The following is a 20,522-nucleotide window of genomic DNA, read 5'->3' as shown; positions in this document are numbered from 1 at the left end:
AGTATAAATTGGCAGATTATACGCAAACGAAATTGGATGATAATAATGCGCGGTGATAAAGAAACTGGGGGACGCAGAGACGGCAGAAGGAGATAGGGATTGAAACTGGGAGGAAAAAAAAAGAGGGAATATAAAGAAGAAACGCGTGAGATCGCGGTAGCAATCGGCGGACCCATCATTAAAAATCAGTTAACCTCGCAATTACCGTGCGAGTCCCAGCCTATTAAGTGCGCGTAATCGGAAGAGGTTTTTTTCGAATAATCTGCGGGGAAACGAGCTCGTTCGCGAACTACCTACCGATTATGCGACCGGGAACGGGAAGGAAGCGCTTTGTTTCGCGGCGAGAGCACGAACGTATAATAGCCGAAGACGAATGCCGAGTCTCTCCTTCGAGCCAGTACACATTTGCGAAATGCTGATGACTTATTTGTGCAAACATTACCAGAAACTCGCTCGAGTCACCTCAGAAATTTTAGACGTTCTTTTGAGATGCTACGGGCGAATCTGCATGAAAGCGTCTTTCGCGGAAGATTTCTCGGAGAGCTTCGATCATTTTTATCCGCGGCTCGCGGATCCTCAGTCTTAGAAAAATATGAGAAACGGTTTCCAGCTGAGAGAAGCAATATTTTACGATCGCTCGATGAGATTATTGAGTGACGTCATTGAAAAAACGTCAACACATCGCAAGAAAATCGTTGGTATAATATTGTATTGGGAAGTTTCAGGAAAATCTCGCGTAGTGCAATTATTATTGCACTAATCTAGCAAAAAAATGTTTCATATCTTCGCTAGTGCAATAATAATTGCAATAATAAAATTGAGAAAATATATTCCTAAACTCCGACTCTTCTAACTCGCACTAATTATTGCAATTATTTGAGAAAACGCAGTAAATGATAAACCTAGAAAAATGTGAATTTCGATGGAATATTGTGATGTTTGATTTTTTTTAACCTCTCATACTAAGAGTCGCTTATGAAACAGTTTTGCATAAATTTGAATGAAATAAACAATATTGCTGGCACAAAAGAACTTATGTTAGTGGTATTCCATCGATTCTCGTGCTTCATCTTGTCTTGGAGTAATCACAAGATTTGCAAAATAGCTTGAGGGCAGAGCGAAGAAGTGGTAGTCCGGTTTCCCGCTGACAATTACACGATCATTGAATCCACTAACTATCGCCTGTGTTAAACAGGTCGCCAATAAACGCCCACGCGGTTGCGAATACATGTTGCTGCTTGCACGGACACGTTTCTTTCGAGACCTCTTATTGTTATAAAGTAATAATTTGGAAGTATCCTTGTGACAATGTTGCAAATCTCGTATACAGAGGTAGTAGCAAATTTTCAAGTAATATCTGTTACATTAATTCTTTTTAAATAAAGATTATAAATTTGCACATATCCATTTAAATCCATAGTTATTAATAAAGTTAAAAAACAAAGTATAAGTAAGAATAAGAAACCCGAGCAGAAATTGAATCAGGGTGTAGCAATAATGGAAGCGATATAAGTTTAAGATATAAGAAGAGCAAAATTGACCTTAGAAAAGAAAAGTTTATTCATTAATAATAAAACCAGTGTTACAAACAAAGTGTTACTAAAAACTGTTACAAACAAAAAAGAAAAGGAAACTACAATTAATTTAGAGAAGAATGTGATTAATGCTGATAAAAGTGTAAAAAGAATTCTTTGCAAAAGAATTAATCAATAATATATAAATAATAATATATAATATAAAAGAAATTATCTTTGCAAGAATTAATAATACTTAAATGGTACCGAAATTTATCTGCACAAATAGCAAGACTTGCAGGATATGTCACAAAAATTAAAATAAAACAGAACGAGATGATTGTTTCGCGACCTATGAAAATACATAAAAGTCTTCAAATTTAAAAAAAATGTACGCGGATTCTTAAAGGAACAAGAAACTGAATCGCTTTCTTTTAAAACATTAGTCTTTCGAGATATTTGATGCTGACAATGAATTAAAAAATGATGCAGCTTTTCGCGAAGATTTTGTAAGTATAAAATATAACAATATTAGAATGTATAATTAACTATAGCTAATTATACAACTATATTTTAAATAATTTAAATATATAATAAAAATGTTTTTATATATAGATTATATTTTATCAAAAAAATAATCAGCCAATAAAAGATTAGTGAATATATATTAGACTTTTCGTCAGACTGTAGCGAGAAAAAAATTAACACACGATTTCTCATTAGAAAACATCAGATAAAACACACGATCAATTATAACGCTTGAATATTTTTTTCTCGGGAGGTTTTCGTTTTGCAGGATGTCGACAATGTACAATGTGAGTTTCATCGAGAGTTTAATTGTTCCTTAATAATTTCTCGTTAAGAGGTTTTCAACGTCAAACACGGTGGTCCTCGAAACGCAAATGCAAATGAGGCACGTCGTTCTATATTGCGTTCGCCACAGTGGGTCGCATTAATCATATACAGCCGAGGCCCACAAGCCAGACTCTGACTTTGTTGGTCCACTACAACTCGCTTCGCCTGTCTTCTCATCGCGAGTAATCAACAAAAACGAGCGACGTAATATGACCGATCTTATAAAAAAAAAAAAAAAACCATATACATAGTTCTCACTATTTGGATAAGTTTTAATAAACAATTATTTTTATTATGAGAATAAAAAACCAGGAATTAATAAAAATGAAAAATAATTAATTTTATTATAAGAAAGGTCCAAATTATAATAAATTAAAGAAAATAAAACGTTTTATACATATTTATTATAATCACTCGTGGCATGTTTAATTATAAATGCCACGAGTGACTATCGGATTATTAAGGAAAAATTGTGCCAGGGAAGAATCCGAAGTACGCCAAGACAAGAGAAGAGTGTCGACGACTCTTAAGTACGTCGCGAGGGAAGTTGTCAATTCGATAAGGCTCCAATAATTAAACCTTGAAAAAAAATGGTGACACGAAAATACAGTTTCGGTTTTATTCGGACGCGAATAAGCTCTCGCGATTCTTGCATTTTATCGAAATGCGTCGAAACGCGGGCTACGTGTCGCGAATAAAAAAAAAAAATAACGCGAGTGCAAAATATTTCAAAGCTAGAAAAAGCTCCTCAAACGAGGACAGTTCCAAACGCAAAGATTGGTTTCATACAGGAAAAATTGCGCCGACGAGAAATCTGGAATACGCTGAGACCGGAGAAGAAGGAACATCGAAATGTAAGTTAATTTCGCTTTATTAATAAATAGTGAAATAAATAAACTTACAATGAAAATCCAATAAACGTTGCTGTAACGATGTTTCGACGAGATTGCGAAGCGCGATAGCGGTCACACCGTCTTCGAAAGAATGAATGCTATATCTTGCGCAATCGCAACACGAATGCCACTCAAGACTGTCCACGAAATACCGAAAAACGTGCACTTCATATCGTGATCGTAAAGTATATGTATCATGCAAGCCAGTGTTCGAATCGATCAAGGACCGCGTTCTTGTACATATAAAGAATATTGACCATATTACGAAAAAAAATTATTCTCTACCAGATTTTTGTCAAAAATTCCACAGTCACATACGGAAGAAATATTAAATAATATTGATCAACAGCCATCACAGCATGAAAGTGTCAATACAGAAAATAATAAAATACACTGTAAGAATATATAAAATTTTTGAATGATTCGTATTCTTACACCGAAAAAATTGTTTTCTTGAAATGCATACTTAACAAGTCCTCTTAATAGATATTCTTAACGAATAAGAATATTTCCGTCTTAACGTGATGCCTTTTAGAATATCCTCTTAAATAAAGAATATATTCTTAAATAAAGAATATATTCTTAATTTTTTTTTTTTGCGACTTTAGCGCCGTGATTCGACCGTTAACCTTTTCGTGTGTGCGACGTGTGCAGTGCGTGTCAGGTCAGTACATGTTACGCAGTGATTCATTGTGTTCCGTAATTCTGTGGATGCAGGTATCATTTTTATAGAAGAAATGGACGAAGTAACTGAGTGGTTAATAAAAGAAGACAGTCGCTAAAAAATATTCACTTAGTCTTTCAGCTCGCTTTTTATCCAAGCGAGGTTTTCAACGAGATGTAATTTTTCATTACAAAGAAAAAACTCTAAATGAATGTTATGATTATAATAATTTTCAATACATTTTACCTCCTGGTCTTGAAAATTTTAAGGTAGTTAAAGAAGCAACTATCTATAACACTAAGTATCAGAAAAATATGGTACTTGTAATAAACTGTGAAAACGATTTACCCATTTTTGGATTATTGCATTGGATTGTACAGCTAATTAATAATAGGGTAGGTTTCATTCTCTCAGGTTTTAATACTGTCGGGTTCAATAGCCATCTTCATTGTTATGAAGTGACACCAACTATGGAGTGGTTTTATAAAGAATATATAGATCTTATTTCATTTTATCCAAGCTCATGCAAAATAGGAGCAGATGGAAATTCATATATATCTTACAGGCACATTCTATAAAAATATATGTAAACTTTTATAAAAGATTAGTAAAAATTATATTCAGTTGATAAAATAAAATATGGTAATAAAAATATGTATACGAATTTTAAAATATGTATATGTAGTTATGTATTATATATGTATATGTAACATATGTAATAAATAACAAATATCCATTTGTAAAACTTATCGCAATTAATAATTTCAAATAATGTACCGATAAAAAAATATCCCATTAAATATATATTCTTGCAGCATGTTAAGAGTATCTAATAAGAATATCTAATAAGAATATCTTTTTAGAAGATTTTCCTCTTAAATTAAGAGGATCCTTTTGGCACCTATTTTAGTACAAGATATTCTAAAGATAAATCGCATATACTTAAGATAAGAATACAATTTTTTCGGTGTATTCATATTCTTACACATATTCTTACAGGGTATTTTATTATTTTCTACTGCATGTTCTATTACTATGAAAATGCATGTTCAGTTACTATGAAAATCAATTTTTATTACATAAAATATGCAGTAATTATAGAAAAATCAATTAAGACTAGATGAATTTAGTGTATTTCATAGATATCATTCCATACTATCAGAAGAATGTTTTCATTTACTTTCTCCTCATTTGTGGGACAGAGAATCTTACGGTTTTAAAACTCAACAGTTAGGACCTGATGAATTTAGTGTATTTCATAGATATCATTCCAATTAAGACTAAAACGGAACGGAACCAATCGTAAACCATTGGCAGTAGTTCTGATGTTGGTTGCTGTATAGACAATCAAATCTTGAAATTGTAAATAATTTGATATGAACCATAAAAAAATTGAAGAATTTGAATGATATATTTGCATAAAGACAAAATTACGTAAAGAATATGATACAGAATGGTCCTTGCGAAAATCACTCGCCATTATTATTCGCGCATGATTCAAACGTCGATCAAGGGTCGCGTCGCGGCGGACAGTGATAATAATAGTCGAGATTAATAAATCCCGCTTTCCACGGCCATCAATCGCGGAACGCCGTGGCGAGGATTGTTAACACGTTCCTGCTTGAACGTCGACGATAGAAATATCACTCTCCCAGGCGAGATACGGTAGGTGCAAGGAGACTTTACCGTCTTCTTCCACCACCAAGCTTTACCAGCGTTCGCGCTCCTGCTCCTTCTCTCCTTCCTACTCCTACTTCTCGTTCTTCGCTTCTGCATGTTCCTGTTCGGTAATCCGCGGTCTTAAGCGCGATAGCCGCTCGCGCCAACGCTCCGCGGACATTCTCGCTTGACAAATGATCGTTGGCGCGATTCGATTTGTATGCTTTCTATCTACGAGAGCTGCCGCCGCTCGCGCGTTATGACGCAATTGTAGAAACGAAGGAAAGGAGCGACAATGACGCCTCCGCCGACTCCTGTCTCGTATCCCGCGCAAATGCGGGCGCGATGATTCAGAAATTTCTAGAGTTGAAACAATATATTGGTGACGAAAAAATACCACTATTACGAGAGAAAGAGAGATTATCGTGAATTTCGCGGATATTTTATCGTACTTCCAAATAGTATATCAGCTACTTGTGCGAATCGACATTATCACGCGCGCGTTAAAATTATGGGAATTACTTTTGCGAACGTTCTTTGTGAACGTGAACCTATTCTTACACTCAGACAGAGAAAAGTTTAGGGTATGAGTGTGGAAAGATGGTAGAGAGTGAGAGTAATAGAAGTTATATGTAAAACCAAGTCCACTTCCTGACTAATGAGTTGAAGCTAAATAAATATATATATAAAGAAATTGTAAAAGAAAATTGTAACCGAAAATCTGTGTGAGAAATGTGTGTGCAATTAGAAGAGATCACGTATGCAAAACGCGAACGCTCATCGAGCAAACGTTCTTCTAGTCCGCGGGAATTTGACGAACACGGAGAAAAAGCATCGAGGGATTATTAACGCTGAGAAACGATTTTTAGGGCGGTACCCCTGCGTACTCGTGTGCAAACTACAGTGCTTAATGGCGCCAAACGACCGGCCGAGTGGTATCTACTTGACTACGAAATGAGCGGGCGACAAGTAAAACCAGCGGCGTCCTCGTTAAAAACTTGTCAGCGACTTACCTCGCGGGTAAGACAGGCCCGAGGTAATGTCACTGCGATGGGACTTTTTTGCGGGCACGGCGGGCCCTCCCCGTTTTCAGTGCGCGTAATTCTAAAAGCGGGATGAAGGGGTTCCCGCGGCACGCACAACCGCCGTAATAATCTTCGCGAAATCTTGAGCAAACCCCGAACATTTGCATACAGGCTTGGTCGTTATCCTTGCTCTCTGGCGCGGCGGTAGAATGCGGGGGCGGAGTCCCCAATTTCGTATCAAGGGTTCGACTCGCGCGGGTTGGATCCCACCGTGCGTAATGTTCGACGAACGGCGGCAAAAAGGTTATTACGTTTTTTGCCGGTTGTCCGAGATTAAAAACGGCCGGGAGCGTTGTAATTGCGAGTGATAGCAACGAAGAAAGGGAGGAAGAAAGAGCAGAGGAAGGGAGAAGCTGCTACCGAGCAGCAACGGGGATATACAAATAGGGTACAAAGTTGCCCCCTGTCCTACCCCGAGGGAGAAGAAAAAGAATATAAGAGAGAAAGGGAGAAAGAATATCATTCTCGGAGAACGATGAAGGCAAGGTGGAGGACGACGACGCCATGGATCCTCAGGGCACGACCGCGCAAATTACAGACTAGCGCCGGCAGAAGCCAGTATAGAAGCCAGCGGGAGTATAGCGCCGGTGTAGCACGGAAGCTTGACCACGCTCCTCCGCGCTCTTCTTCTCTCCTCGCGTACGCGAGCTCGCGCGAACGACGGCTATCCCTTGCGAGGGAAGCCGCGCACTAATTGGACGGCGTTATGCATCGCTTCACCGAGCGTGATTACTGAGATCTTCGCACCGTCTAATGAGAGAGCCGTTGTCGATTGATCCAGACTTATGTTCCTTTGTATCTATCGCTGCTGATTTATGTTTCATGAAACTTTAATTTAATTAAAGTGTTGGCTTATACTACTATACTTGCATTTTGAGATTTTCTCTTTCGTTTAAGGCCGATTTTTCAGGTAAGTTCTGAAATAAAGAAATATGGCTACTTGTTGAGTAAAACTTATCAAAATGTTGGAACAATCGGCTCTTAAAATTTTTCGTACTTTTATACCATATTATTTTATGTCAAATATCAATCATGAGAAGCATCTGTATCAATCAAAAGGCTTTATTTTGCATTTACAATTAGAAATAATAATAATTTTACAGTATGCAATATTCGAAAAATATTTCTCTCTTGATTTTATATTTAAAAAAACTATAGATTTTTGTACTTTTGAAACTACCACTTAAAACCAATTGAAACAAGTGTATCGATTAACGTTAGAGTTAAACGTATTGTGGACCAACAGAACAAATCGGTTCTTCAGCATTGTATCGAACGTATTTTCTAACGCTTCTTTTACGAATTCCTTCTTAATTGAGTACGAGTGACCAGTCCATCGTAAATTCCTCTTTAAAAATTTCTCCTCACCTTCGACCTATACCCTATGCCGCAAATTAGCATATCCAAAAGTGAGTGGCCAACTAATCCCTTTAATCAAATGATAAATTATAATAGAAGACATCATATAAATTGCGTGTCGAATAGAAACGAGGACATTCCGGTCAAGTTTCATTACAGGGCCAAACTGCTGGCTTCAAACAGTCTAACGAACTTCAACAGACGACTTTGACTGCGCGACGCATAGTGATGGATAGCCGAGCTAATAGATCGGTTTGATCGATAGATCAGCCACTTGGATTTTAGGGAGAGAAAGGACTCATCTGTCACACACAAATGTCGGTCACGCAAAGAACAAATGCTATCGCATACATACGTGTTCTGCGTTTGCGTGTGTATTATTTTTCATATCCATTTCTCGATGAGATTACTTTCGAATCCACGACGATACTTGGTTCATATTTAGGTCAAAAAATTTTTAAAGCGTCGATTATTTTTAACTACTTACTTACTTAAATATATTTAAATTATCTAAGCTTGGATATTCAATAAGACGTATCATATATACTTCGTAAAACTTTGCTCATTTCGCTATATAGTTACAATGTGAAATTTACTGATGACAACTTTATTATACGGACAGAGAGAAAGAAGAAGAAGAAAGAGAGAAAGAGAGTTTCGTGTATAACATTTGAAATTGTGCGTTTAAACTATGATGCTGGGACGCGTCGTTCTCGTCGGAGAAGAGTCGCGCGGATTCTCTCTCCCGTTAAAGGTCGCGCTTCCTGCGAGTGCCGTACGGATACGTTATAAGTATTTTAGCACGCTGTTTGCGGTTTCTACGGGCACGGCTTACTTACGACCACGGCGATCTCGCCTATTGACGGTTGATTAGTTTATGGTGATAAGACTTCACACACAGTCGGGAGAGGCGCTCAACGGGACCTCGGCTGCGAGACAAACGGCGCGATTGCATAGCCGGGTCGGGCCAAGAGCGATGTGTAACGAAGTAGCCAAGTATGCATCAATCGTCGTCGAGGGGGATATCTCTCGCGTCGGAAAGTCAGTCTCTTCTGGCGTAATCTTGGCTATTGGATAATCGGTCATCGATTCGTTGTACGGCAAGAACGGGGCGATAAATCTCCCCGGCACCGTTACACGCGCGATATGCGTACCTGGATCTGGAAATCGCATATTCATATCCCTCGGACGTGACCGGTGTCATATCGTTAAACCGCTGTGAGACCAGCTATCGTGTCGGTTGGAAGGATAGAAGGAGAAAGAAGAAGAGGAAAAGAAAACGGTGTGCGGCCGAGTTCGCGGGAAAAGTCAGCCGGTATTAGCGACTGTGTCGGCGGTTGAATGCGAAATTTCAATTGTTAATCAGACCGCGCCAGCGGGCAGCCTTTGTCGCCCCTGAAAATCACCGCAGGGTTTCGCGGCTCGCGCCAATTTCGCCTTTCATCGTGATTGCTTCCTTGTACGGCGCCGACTACCATGAGTACCGGTGCCCATGCGGTGAAACTCAAATTAAAATCCCCACCGATGTGTCAGGCGATAATGATAACGAACCACGTCGGAGGTGCTAATAGCCTGACAGGCGTGGATCATCGATTTCGCAGTGACAGAAGCTCCATCGACTGTTTGCGGAAGGAGGCTTGCCATTAATCAGATTCTTTTCATCTCACGCGCGTTTGCCACGGCCCTCTAGGACGATCGAAGAACGTTAGCATTATTCTAGCCGTCTTACAACGTTTTATTCTCCCCTCATTATCTGACAAGAACTTATTATTTTCTATTCACTTTATATAAAATACGAAATTTGTTCGCGCATCGTGGAAAGAATCTCTCTTTACAATTTTCCAATAATAAATGTTTAACATATATATATTAATTAAATTTTAAAAAGCCATTTGAATTTTTTTATGAAAACACTCGACAATTTTATCTTGCTTGAAATTGCAATGATAGATGATAAAAATATTCCTGCAATGTTTGAGTCGATCGAGCGAATGCTTTTTACTGTGAGATAACTTTACCTGTACAATAACATACGCCTCGCGTACGCGCGCGTTACGTTATGCGTATCGTACTGTAGAGGTAAAGTTATTCCAAGTACCCACAGTGTAGAGTAGCCAAGTCTCCCCCGACTAGTCTTATTTACTATAAGTAGAGAGAACGCGCTTGGTTCGAGAATTCGAGCGCGTCCGCCGAACGCGGAAGACGACCCACTCGAACGCCACTTGTCCCCAAGAAATTCCAGGACAAGTGGCACGACTCTACGAGCGCACGACGTTGCCGGGGGGGAGGGGAGAGGGGGGTTTGAAAGGTGAGGGTAAAGAGTGCGGTCGTTCTTCGTATTTCTTCCTCCTTCTTCCTTCCTTCTATACCTTCCCGCATCGCTGTGGCATCCTCTCGGCGAAGGAATACCGTGAGGAATACGCGAAGCATGCACGGCGAGTGAAGCGGGTTAATATCTTGACATTGTGGACACAAGTAATGGGGGCCTCTGTGCCTCGGAACGGTCTCCGTTCTGCATCCCGGCGGCGATACTTTCCGCCATCAGTGGCTCTCATTTGTTATCAAGAGATGCCATTCATTAAGACCTCGTGTTTTTTACGCTCAAAAGCGAATTGGAATAAAGAAACTTTTTTTTAATTATAAGAAAGTAGATTAGATTCTTAAAAAAAAAAGAAAAATTTTAAAGCATTTGCTAAATTGTATAACTTTTCAAATCGTATAAATTGTTCTTTATACGATTTGGAAAGTGTAATCATATATTAATAAAAAGCTCACCATCACATATATATATACGTTTCTGCATTTGATCGATGAACAGATTCGTCAACGTGAGGGAAATATTTGGTGTGATAGTGTGATTTTGTGCCACACGTAGTTGTGCAATTGTGACACGCAAATGGTCACTTTCATCGGCCTTTCGAGGCGCAAACGCGCGATCGCGGTTGAGAAAGAGGGGAATCGAGATGTCGATGCGTGGATTGCTTTATTAAATTTTGCGCAATGCAAACGATTTTCTAACTGCAACGATGCGCGCGTTTAAGCAATAAATCACGCGGCGCAATGACATCGGCACGACGGTTCCATCGATTTCAAAATTTTTTTTAATCTTAACGCTGACACTTCATGTCCTCGCATTTTACTATTAGATAAAGTGCCAACTCGGATCATACGCCCTGTGCTAATGTACTATTATAATTGGAATAGAGATTTATAAACCGACTTAAAATTCCAATTATATCAGAGAATGTCGTGTCACAGTTTCACGTGAAAATCTTGTAAAAAAAAAAAAAAAAACACACACGCACACACCTCGCACACTGAAATGGGGTTGTTTGGGAATCTATCGACCACCCGCCGGCGATCGTGTCGACCTGTTTCCAACGCGTGTCGAGGATCCATCGCATGAGGAAGGTATCGTTCGCGGACTGACGTTCGCCGACCTTCTTCGAGATGCGTATCTGACAATGAGAGTGGTCCACACACAAGAGATCTCAGCGAACTGCCGCGGGGTTTGCGCGGGGGTAACTCAATTTGTAGTTACAAACGAGCATAATATGATAATGTCCCGTGGTCGAGGTCCCGCGATATACAGCCGGACCTTCTCCGCTTTGTTAGCCGAGGCTCGCTACGGGCACCCCCCAGCTGCGCCGTGTCATTTGTTCACGTCTGTCAATACGTCACCGATAGGTATACCGATCCCTCGCCGCCCGCCGGGACTCGCTCAGACCGAAACTACTTGCGCGATCAAACTACTCGAGATCACGAACAATTGGTATCTATCGATGGCTTTGCATTTTTTGCTGATCGCTCGTTAGCGAATATTAAGTCCGCGATTAAATCCGACGTCTTGGTGCGTGATCAATATAACATACTTATGTATACATACATATGTATATGTACTGTAATTTAATCTCAAAGTTCTCATTTTTTGAATAATTAAAGAGTTGATCAAACTACGAAAATCAAACCACGAAAATCAAACCACATGTTCTTGAATTAAATACACGGAATGTTATCTCGATAATAATAAATTTTTTAATCAAATTAAACTTGAAATTGTGCGTTTTCATACCAATATCTAAAAAAAAAAAATTAATATTGATATTCAGGATAGCTGGACCCTTGACCACCGTGCTGTGCAGGACCTACGATCTGACCCTTTTTTTGTATATTTAAGCGTTCTTGGTCGTTAATAATTTTATTTACGATGATTTTATATACCATATATTGGCCATCGGCTTCTACACATTTCGCCCATCTTTCAGGTAATTTATGAATACCATGCCAGAAAAACTGCTTGTCTTTTGCGGCAAACCATTCGTCAAAAGCCATTTTCCAACTTCCTCGAAATTGCTGAAGTGCTGCTCTGCGAGCGCGTGCCCCATTGATGCGAAAAGGTGATAGTCAGATGGCGCTAGGTCTGGGGAGTACGGCGAGTGCGGAAGGATGTCCCATCCAAGCGATTTCAAGGTGTCTTTCACTGGTTTTGCTGTGTGAGACAGCGCATTGTCGTGTAACAAAATCACTTTGCCATGTCTTCTGGACCATTCCGGTCGTCTTTCGATTAATGCGTGGTTTAAATTAATCATTTGTTGGCGATAGCGTTGAGTATTAACGGTTTCGCCGGGCTTCAAGAGTTCATAATACACAATACCGCTCTGGTCCCACCAGACACAGAGCATGGTCTTCTTGCCGAAGCGATTTGGCTTCGCCAGGTGAAAGCCACGATTTTTTCCGCTTAGGGTTTTCAAAATAAATCCATTTTTCGTTACCCGTCACAATTCGATACAAAAATTATTTCCTTTCGTGGCGTTGAAGCAGATTTCACAAGTGACTTTGCGATTTTCCATTTGACGTTCATTCAAATTGTGTGGGACCCATTTACCGAGTTTATTGATCTTTCCCATTGCTCGTAAACGTCTGCTGATTGTTTCTTGTGATACATGTAATGCTTCTGCTAATTGCCGTTGAGTTTGAGTTGAGTCATCATCCAATAACTCCTGCAATTGCTCGTCTTCGCATTTTTGTGGTCTACCAGAGCGCTCACTGTCTTTCACATTGAAATCACCACTTTTAAATTGTCGAAACCATGTCTCACATGTTCTAATCGATGGAGCGTGTTTCTACCAGCAAACGATGACTTTCAACAGCCTTTTTCTTTTAATTAAATAAGAAAAGCAATGCGTGCCGCAAATGCTCGTTTTCAGGCACAAAACTCGACATGATCATTGAACAATAAAACAAAGACGCTAGTTTTTGGTGGACTCAACTTGTGTGTTTGTAGTTTTATGTCAGACGAACAAAATGACGTATGTGTTAAATTAATACGCTGCGTACTATTCGCTGGTGCCATCTCTTAATTAAACCGGAAAAGACTTATGCATACACTTGGTATATTATTTAGGGAAACTATCTGAAAACGATAATGACAGGCCGACCATGAAGAAAGGGAGGGAGGGAGGGAGGAGAAATATTGATAACATAATAATATTATATAATAACTGACGCACATGTGTGGAAAAAATTAGTTCTTTCTAATCATTATAAGAGTATATCAAATACCCAGAATGATTTTATAAATAAATTAAAAGTATAAATTTAAACGATTTACGTAAAGAGTTACGTGAATGGATGTTTACTGTAGCAGAAATTACACGTTCTATGCCCGAGATGAAGGAATAACACTTGGCACATATTACTACATTTTATTCGGAGTTACGAGGTGCCCATCGGGTGGTTAAATGGTTCGTAATGCACCTCGGATACTACTATCTGCTTCTTGTTGTTCTCTCGGTTCTCTTCACGATTTCCCCGGCGAGATGCCGACGGCTCTCGGGTACGCGTGATTTAAGGCGCATCGTAAATAGATAATAATAAATCGGCATCGTGGGGCTCATTTGCTTCGGGACCAATTTGTTAGGATCGTTCGCCCTCGCGACCCGAATATATACACCTACGACGCCTCGGGGCTATTTTTCATACGCCGAACCGCTGATTTATTTTGGCACGAACCAACACTGCCGTGCCGCGAGCGGATTATGTGAATTCACGGCTTATATACACGGCACATTCGTGTATCTTGTTCGAGTTCGTGGCGCCCGGCGACCAAAAGTCCTATGGAAAGTGCATTTGCCGCGCGAACATGAAGAATGAGCATGATCGCGGTTCTGCCGAGAAATTACGCCAGCGGCTCTTTTCCTAGAGACAACACAATTGTACATTCATTTGCATTCGCTTTCTACTTAATTGCGTTTAGGATATTTAATATCATTCACTATCTCCACTAAACATCATCGTCGTGAAATTTTTTTCAAATCAAAATTTTTGTCTAATTCATCTTTCATAATATTAGACATACCAAGCACATTTATTTAAAAAGTAAAATAAAAAGTCAGCTTCAAACATACGTAAAAATACAATTTCTTTTCGAAATGTAGAGGTATCGGCTAATATGGGACCAAAGACCAAAGATTAGAAATCAGACCAGAAACAAATTATATTACTCCGGGGAGTTTGGAATAAACATGGATGGAAAACTTAGTTGGAATTTCAACTGACAATTGTAGTACGATGATTGGCATAAATAACGACCTTTATCAAAAATTAAAAAAAGATGTACCTATATTTTTTTGATAAGGTCCATGCTAGTAGTAAAAACCGGTATATTTAAAAAAACGCATTTTCTAAAACGATAAATCAAATAAATTTTTAAATAAATAAATGGTAAAAATTTTTAATTTTGCGTGTTAGTATTTTGTGTACTGTTTTTTTAGACCAAAAATTAATATAAACTTCAGTAATAGTCAGTGTTTTAAAAAAATGTATTTCATATATTAATTTGAATAAAAGACTATATTTCTGTCGTTTTTTTTAATCACAGTGATTAATATGATATACATATTAATTACAAATTGTATCATGTTATATATATATTATAATGTAACAATATGTACGATAATGTAAATAGGAAAAGAGAGAAGGAGGTTGTAAAGGGTTTGGCGGTTCCCTAAAAAAAAAAAAAAAAAAACGCCCCGGCAAGCCTTAAGGGGAGTCCGGAATAAACATTGAATTGAATTGAATATTAATTACAACATTTTTTCATAAAGTTACATAAATATATTTTAATGTAATATTATTTTTGCCAGTTTGTTTATTCCATGGATAAAATCCGGGACGGTAAAAACCGGAATTTACCATGGTTTTTTTTCCACCCACTGGACTTTTCCGGTCAACTCTGATAATTTCGAACGTTACAATATATAATTTAATTGCGTTCCACAAGCGAGAGAATGATCGCCTACACCGGCATATCTAGCGCAATCGAGCGATTCAGATCGCGACCAATCGAAGTCGGAACGTAGGTCGGCAAATGAAAAAGAGAAAGAGAGAACGGGACTGCCATAAGATGCGGGTAGCGTGCGGCGGGGGAGTGCGTGGAACAATGGGAACCACTGTCCGAGTATTGCCTGGCTGTACCGCACAACTCGCGCAGAAGAGATCCGATAAGATAGGAAGAAGGTTCCTGTATCGCTCGTAGCCACCATTCATCGGCGCCGTATCGTCGTGGGCACCTCTTTACCCTTTTCACGGCGCGGCATATTAGAGCCATTGTGTTATCTGTCATGTCGGGGATATCCGAAGGGCCAACAGACGGGACGCGGTGTCCCGCCAAAGGAACTAGTCGCGTCAGAGGCGTGAAAAGCACCTCGCGTGGGTGGCACGAGGCCCCGGCGCCGCTTTAGGGACCGAAAATCGATGAATGCGCGGCCGAGATCGACGAGTATATATGTATGTATACATGGCGAACCGGTAAAATGGCCTGTGTCGAAACGCGACGCCGGCTGCGATCGATTGATCGATCCGACCGATAATTATGTTTGTCTCGCAATATCACGCGCGACGTGTCTTTCACAAAAGTGATCCGGTTGAGTCACACATTATGAGGAATCAGACAGACGTCAAACATAATCGAACTGTGTCATGTGTAAAGCGTTGGTACAGCAGTACCTCTTGATAATAATTCATTCTTCTTTAAGAAAGATGAGTTTCAAAAATGAGTTTCGCTCTTTAATAGAACGACGGTTCTCTTTGAGTGACAGAAGGAAGACGTTCGCTATTTTGTTCGCGAAGGTTAAAAGACGAAACAAGATGACCATTTCCAATCGGAAATCTTTTCGAACAGTTCCACATAATAGCTTCTTTAATTTAAAGCTGAAATGCTGCAGGTTTATAAGTTGTAGAAAATTATACAACTTGACATACGAGAGCAGCGAAAGAAATTTTTTCAACATTTTTTTTCTAGAAATTTTTTATCACGGGAAGAGAATTAACAATTTTAATCGCACAAGTGGCATCATATTGTGTTTGCAATACACATTTGAAGATATCGCGCTCATCTAACAATAAGATGAGGGAAATTAGGTAGTGGTGCGATTTCGAATCAAGCAGTCGACGCAAGCCGACCATGACCCGGGGAATAATAAAACGCGCAACAATAGACAATGGCGGTCCCATGCTCTACATACGCAAAGTGCGGTAGGCACGCGCGAGCGACTGCGCGGCGCGTAGGTAAGCGTAAGCAAAACGCACACCGGAGCGGATTGTAATAATGCTCGCACGAGTGCGTGTGCTTGCGTGAGTGCGTGCGGCGCTCACGCGACGCTTTCCGTTTCACTCAAGCGGAATTCGCTCTCTCTCTCTCTCGCCTGTCGGCAAAAGTGTTGTCGCTAATTGTCGTGATGCAATCCGCGTATTGTTCGCGAATTAATCGTCATGAGAAACGTCAGAGTGACGTGTACCTCTATTGTAGCACGGCGGCAGTTATCCGGGCGAGCTCGCGAGTTGCGAGTATATTACGGCGGCCTTTTACAATAATTCGGGGCGCGCGAAAGTAACAGCGCGAGCGAGTGCGTTAGACGTTCGAATGAAGGGATAGAGTTGGGTAGGTGTCAAGTAGGTAGGTGGATGGACGAATGAATAGATAACTCTCCGTGCAACACGTGGGCAGGCACTCCTCCCAATCTGTCTTCATCGTAGTTGTCGATATGCAGCGGATCGCACGTGTACAGAAATCAATTCTTACTGGAGCGCAATTAAGAAATCAACTGACTCGCGCAATGTTGCCAACAGTTAGAAATAAAAAAATCTATACAATATTTAAAAACAAGCTAGATAATATAGCTAAATTTTAATATAAAAAAAGATAACAGCTAGATAATAGCTCAAATCGCAAAATCTTTTATCTAATATAATACTTGATCAGTCTTGAACTGTCTAGCGCTAAGAAGAAATGATAATCACTTGGAAAAATATCATTCTAAAGCATAAATCTTACTGAAGATTTCTCTTAGCGCTAGACAGTTACATATAAAACAGATAATTCCAGAAAAAAACAAAAAGAGGGAGGTTACTAGCTAGTAAAAGAAATTATTATATTTACAAAATCCGTCTTTATAAAATGTGTCTCCAGAAGTAAAAAATAATAATAATATAATTATTATATCTAAGTATCCTCTAATAAATAATTATATTATTATTATTTTCCACTTCTAAAGACACATTTTATAAAGACAGATTTTGTAAATATAAATGCCAACCCTGAGAACGAGAGATGAACATTATATATTAAAATAATTGCAAGATATAGAATACATGTGTAAAAGTATACTATGATTGCAGCGTGCAGTTAATTTGGAGCGAACGGATGTCTGTGAGAGTGAAATCGCGGTTAATTGAAAAAATACCTGATCTTCGCCCCGGCGAAGGCGGCAGGTATATCTCGTCGACTTCCAACAGCTACCCGGATCGATTCACAATTTATACCTTTTGGTACCCGGCCGCGATATTCGTGATCTCGAACAGGAATTAAAAATGTTCCGGCAGATAACAGCGCGAGCAGAAGTGGCAGCAGAAGAGAATACGAAGCCGAGACACGAGGCTACGGATTCGGGTAGGCGAGGAAGAGACGAAGCTATTCTCCAATCGGCTTCGGAACGCTTTCGAGGCCCGATTTGAACCGGCGGCTATCTATGATCGTGCTGGCAACCAATTACGTTTCCTGAACCGGAAAACATCGGGTCGGGATGTATTCCACGGAGGTGCACCCAGAGAGCCTCAAATTATAAATCAGACGATAACCCTGTCTCGGTTTTCTTCCTTTGACTCCGTTTCTCATCTCCCTCCCACCTTCTCTCGCTTTCTCTAATCTATCTATCCATCTGCCTCTCTCTCTTTCTCTCTCTCTTTCTCGACGTAGGAGAGAGGCTTCTCGTGCCCGATCGCGAGGGCTTTTAAGCTCGTACATCACCGTGTGGGTTACGCCTCCCGTATTTGCTTAGTCGTGCAAACGGAGAGGCGCGGATAAGGGCCGAGATGAAACAATTAATAATCCCCACGAGGCTACGAAACACCAACACCGTGGGCCAGATGTTTCAGCTCCGTGATGTGCTCCTTCCTTCTCCCTCTTCGCTCTCCCGTTTCCTCTCTCTTTCTCTCTCAATCTTTCTCTCACGTCGCGTCTCTGCCGTTCACTATTGCGACACGAACAAAAGGGAGACGACAAGAGTATTTACGCGGAATTTAATTAAAAAAAAAAAAAAAAAAGAAAAGAAAAAAGAAAAGAAAGAAAAGAAAAAGAAAAAATCGATGAAATTTCACGCTGCATTACGAAACTTTCACTACCGCGACTTTCCATATGTCAATCACGAATTTTTTACGTTCCGTGTCCCACGTGCAGTTGATGCTTGCTAATGACAAACTCACCGATTTGCAACGCTATTTGTTTATGAGATATGCAAGGGTATCGCATACACGGCAGGATAAGACAGCATGATAGACGATGATATGCGACTGCTTTATCTGAGCCTTCTTACATATCCGAAGGAACGCAAACGTACATCAGAATTAACATAGGCGCCGCATCTGTAACGTACCGCTTTTTGCAGCTGCCCGATTTTATAACCCTGCGCGTAACTTGAATTATTTTTATAAATTTGTATAGACGCATATACCTTTAAACTTTTTTGAAATGCAGAGTTTTGTAAAATATATGATTAAATGATGCAGAGAAATTATGTAAAAATGTCCGGGGCAATTTTCTTTCGTTTTAAGGTGACGAAAAATTAAGGAAAATGAAGCCTAATTCTTATGCGGGTCGAGATTTATCGGCTAATCAATTTCGAAAAATTTGCGCAAAAAGAAGATTTGTGGGATGGTTTGTCAGTCAATGCTTATGCATACGCCTTCCGCAAAGACGATACCGGATATAAAAGGAAGCAGACAGGAGGGAGAGATCCGCAATACACGTAATTACAGGTTGCTTCTCGTTCGGCGTTGGCTGCAGGGGCCTATTGCGTGTGCGCGCACGCAGAGGGTACAGTACCTTCGTGTCGGTCGAAGGAGAACGTTCTGGTCGCGATGGCCAGAAAGGGGCAGGGCGCCGTATACTGATTTATTGAAACACAGCACGGCCGCAGCCGCTAATCGCGTTTTAATTATTAGACCGCGTCCCGGCCGCACTGTTTGAAAAAAAATTCGGGAGTCTAAAGGTCGCAAGCTTTATCTCTATAAAAGAGCTTTGGGGGGATATTTCCTAGATATTTCACTCGTTGCGAGACTTTTCATGGAGAGTCGTAAAAGTCTCGAGAATTATAGATAATTCGACGACAAGATCTTATCTAACGATTACCATCTTATAGATATCTTGTCGTCTAGAGTGAGATCAATTTCACTAAGATGTCATATCATAGCATTAATACTTTTGCCTAAAACGGGAGATTTGGAAAGTCGATATTAAGGATTTTCCGCGAGAAATTCTCAACTTTTATATTTAAAAAAAAAATGTCTAAACATTGAAGTTGCGAAAAATTGTCAAAACAATTATCTGCGTTTGCGAAGAGATAACATAACGATATCGAAAATATTCGCTGCCAAACAAGAAAGAACGATAGAAAATATCAGATTATCTGCATTAATACCCGTATAGGAATATCCGGCATCGTAAATCTAACCGAGTGAGACATATTTTATTGCACAGAATGTAACGAATGGATATACCCTCGTGCCGTGGTACGCACTGCGTGAGTATCGGTTCCGCTACGAAAATATTAATGCAACTTCATCAATCACGCTGCATAAACAGTGGGTCAAGAGGAGAATTTACTGCTCGCAGCACAGTACTTGAAGAGTGCGTGCGGCAGCCTGGCGAACGAAACCGCGAACGATTTTATGCGAAACGTAATGTAGCATCATTTTATTATCACGCATATTCTCATGGAGCTTTCTTAGAAAACGACATGAACGAACGTGAGAGCCTGAGAAAACGAGCGTTTAGAATGGCTCGTGAATCCTGGCCGTTGGATTCACCTCGATGATTTCGAAGATAGCGAGGTGACGACAATTTTAAAAACAAGGGTCCATCATCAAGAAAGAATCGCAGCTTTCTTCCCGGCCGCGATTCGAAACTTGCGGCATAGCGCACAGTTCTAGTGATGAG

The 20,522-nt window shown here is 39.8% G+C and overlaps 1 protein-coding gene and 1 long non-coding RNA gene across 2 annotated transcripts in view; one reads left to right on the top strand and one right to left on the bottom strand.

Moving 5' to 3' along the window:
* Positions 1-4,504, top strand: part of LOC146725224 (uncharacterized) — a 76,204-nt gene extending 71,700 nt beyond the window's left edge. Inside the window, exon 3 of the mRNA XM_085483541.1 lies at positions 4,034-4,504. Within this exon, the coding sequence (XP_085339667.1) occupies positions 4,034-4,504 (471 nt within the window). The remainder of the gene's footprint in view (positions 1-4,033) is intronic.
* Positions 1-20,522, bottom strand: part of LOC114943591 (uncharacterized) — a 424,129-nt gene that overhangs the window by 318,103 nt on the left and 85,504 nt on the right. The gene's annotated exons all lie outside the window — the stretch shown is intronic.

Source organism: Nylanderia fulva, unplaced genomic scaffold, assembly GCF_048542155.1.
Source record: "Nylanderia fulva isolate GAGA-0341 unplaced genomic scaffold, ASM4854215v1 Scaffold10, whole genome shotgun sequence".
NCBI lineage: Eukaryota > Metazoa > Arthropoda > Insecta > Hymenoptera > Formicidae > Nylanderia > Nylanderia fulva.
This window is presented reverse-complemented; position numbering and strand designations above follow the sequence as displayed.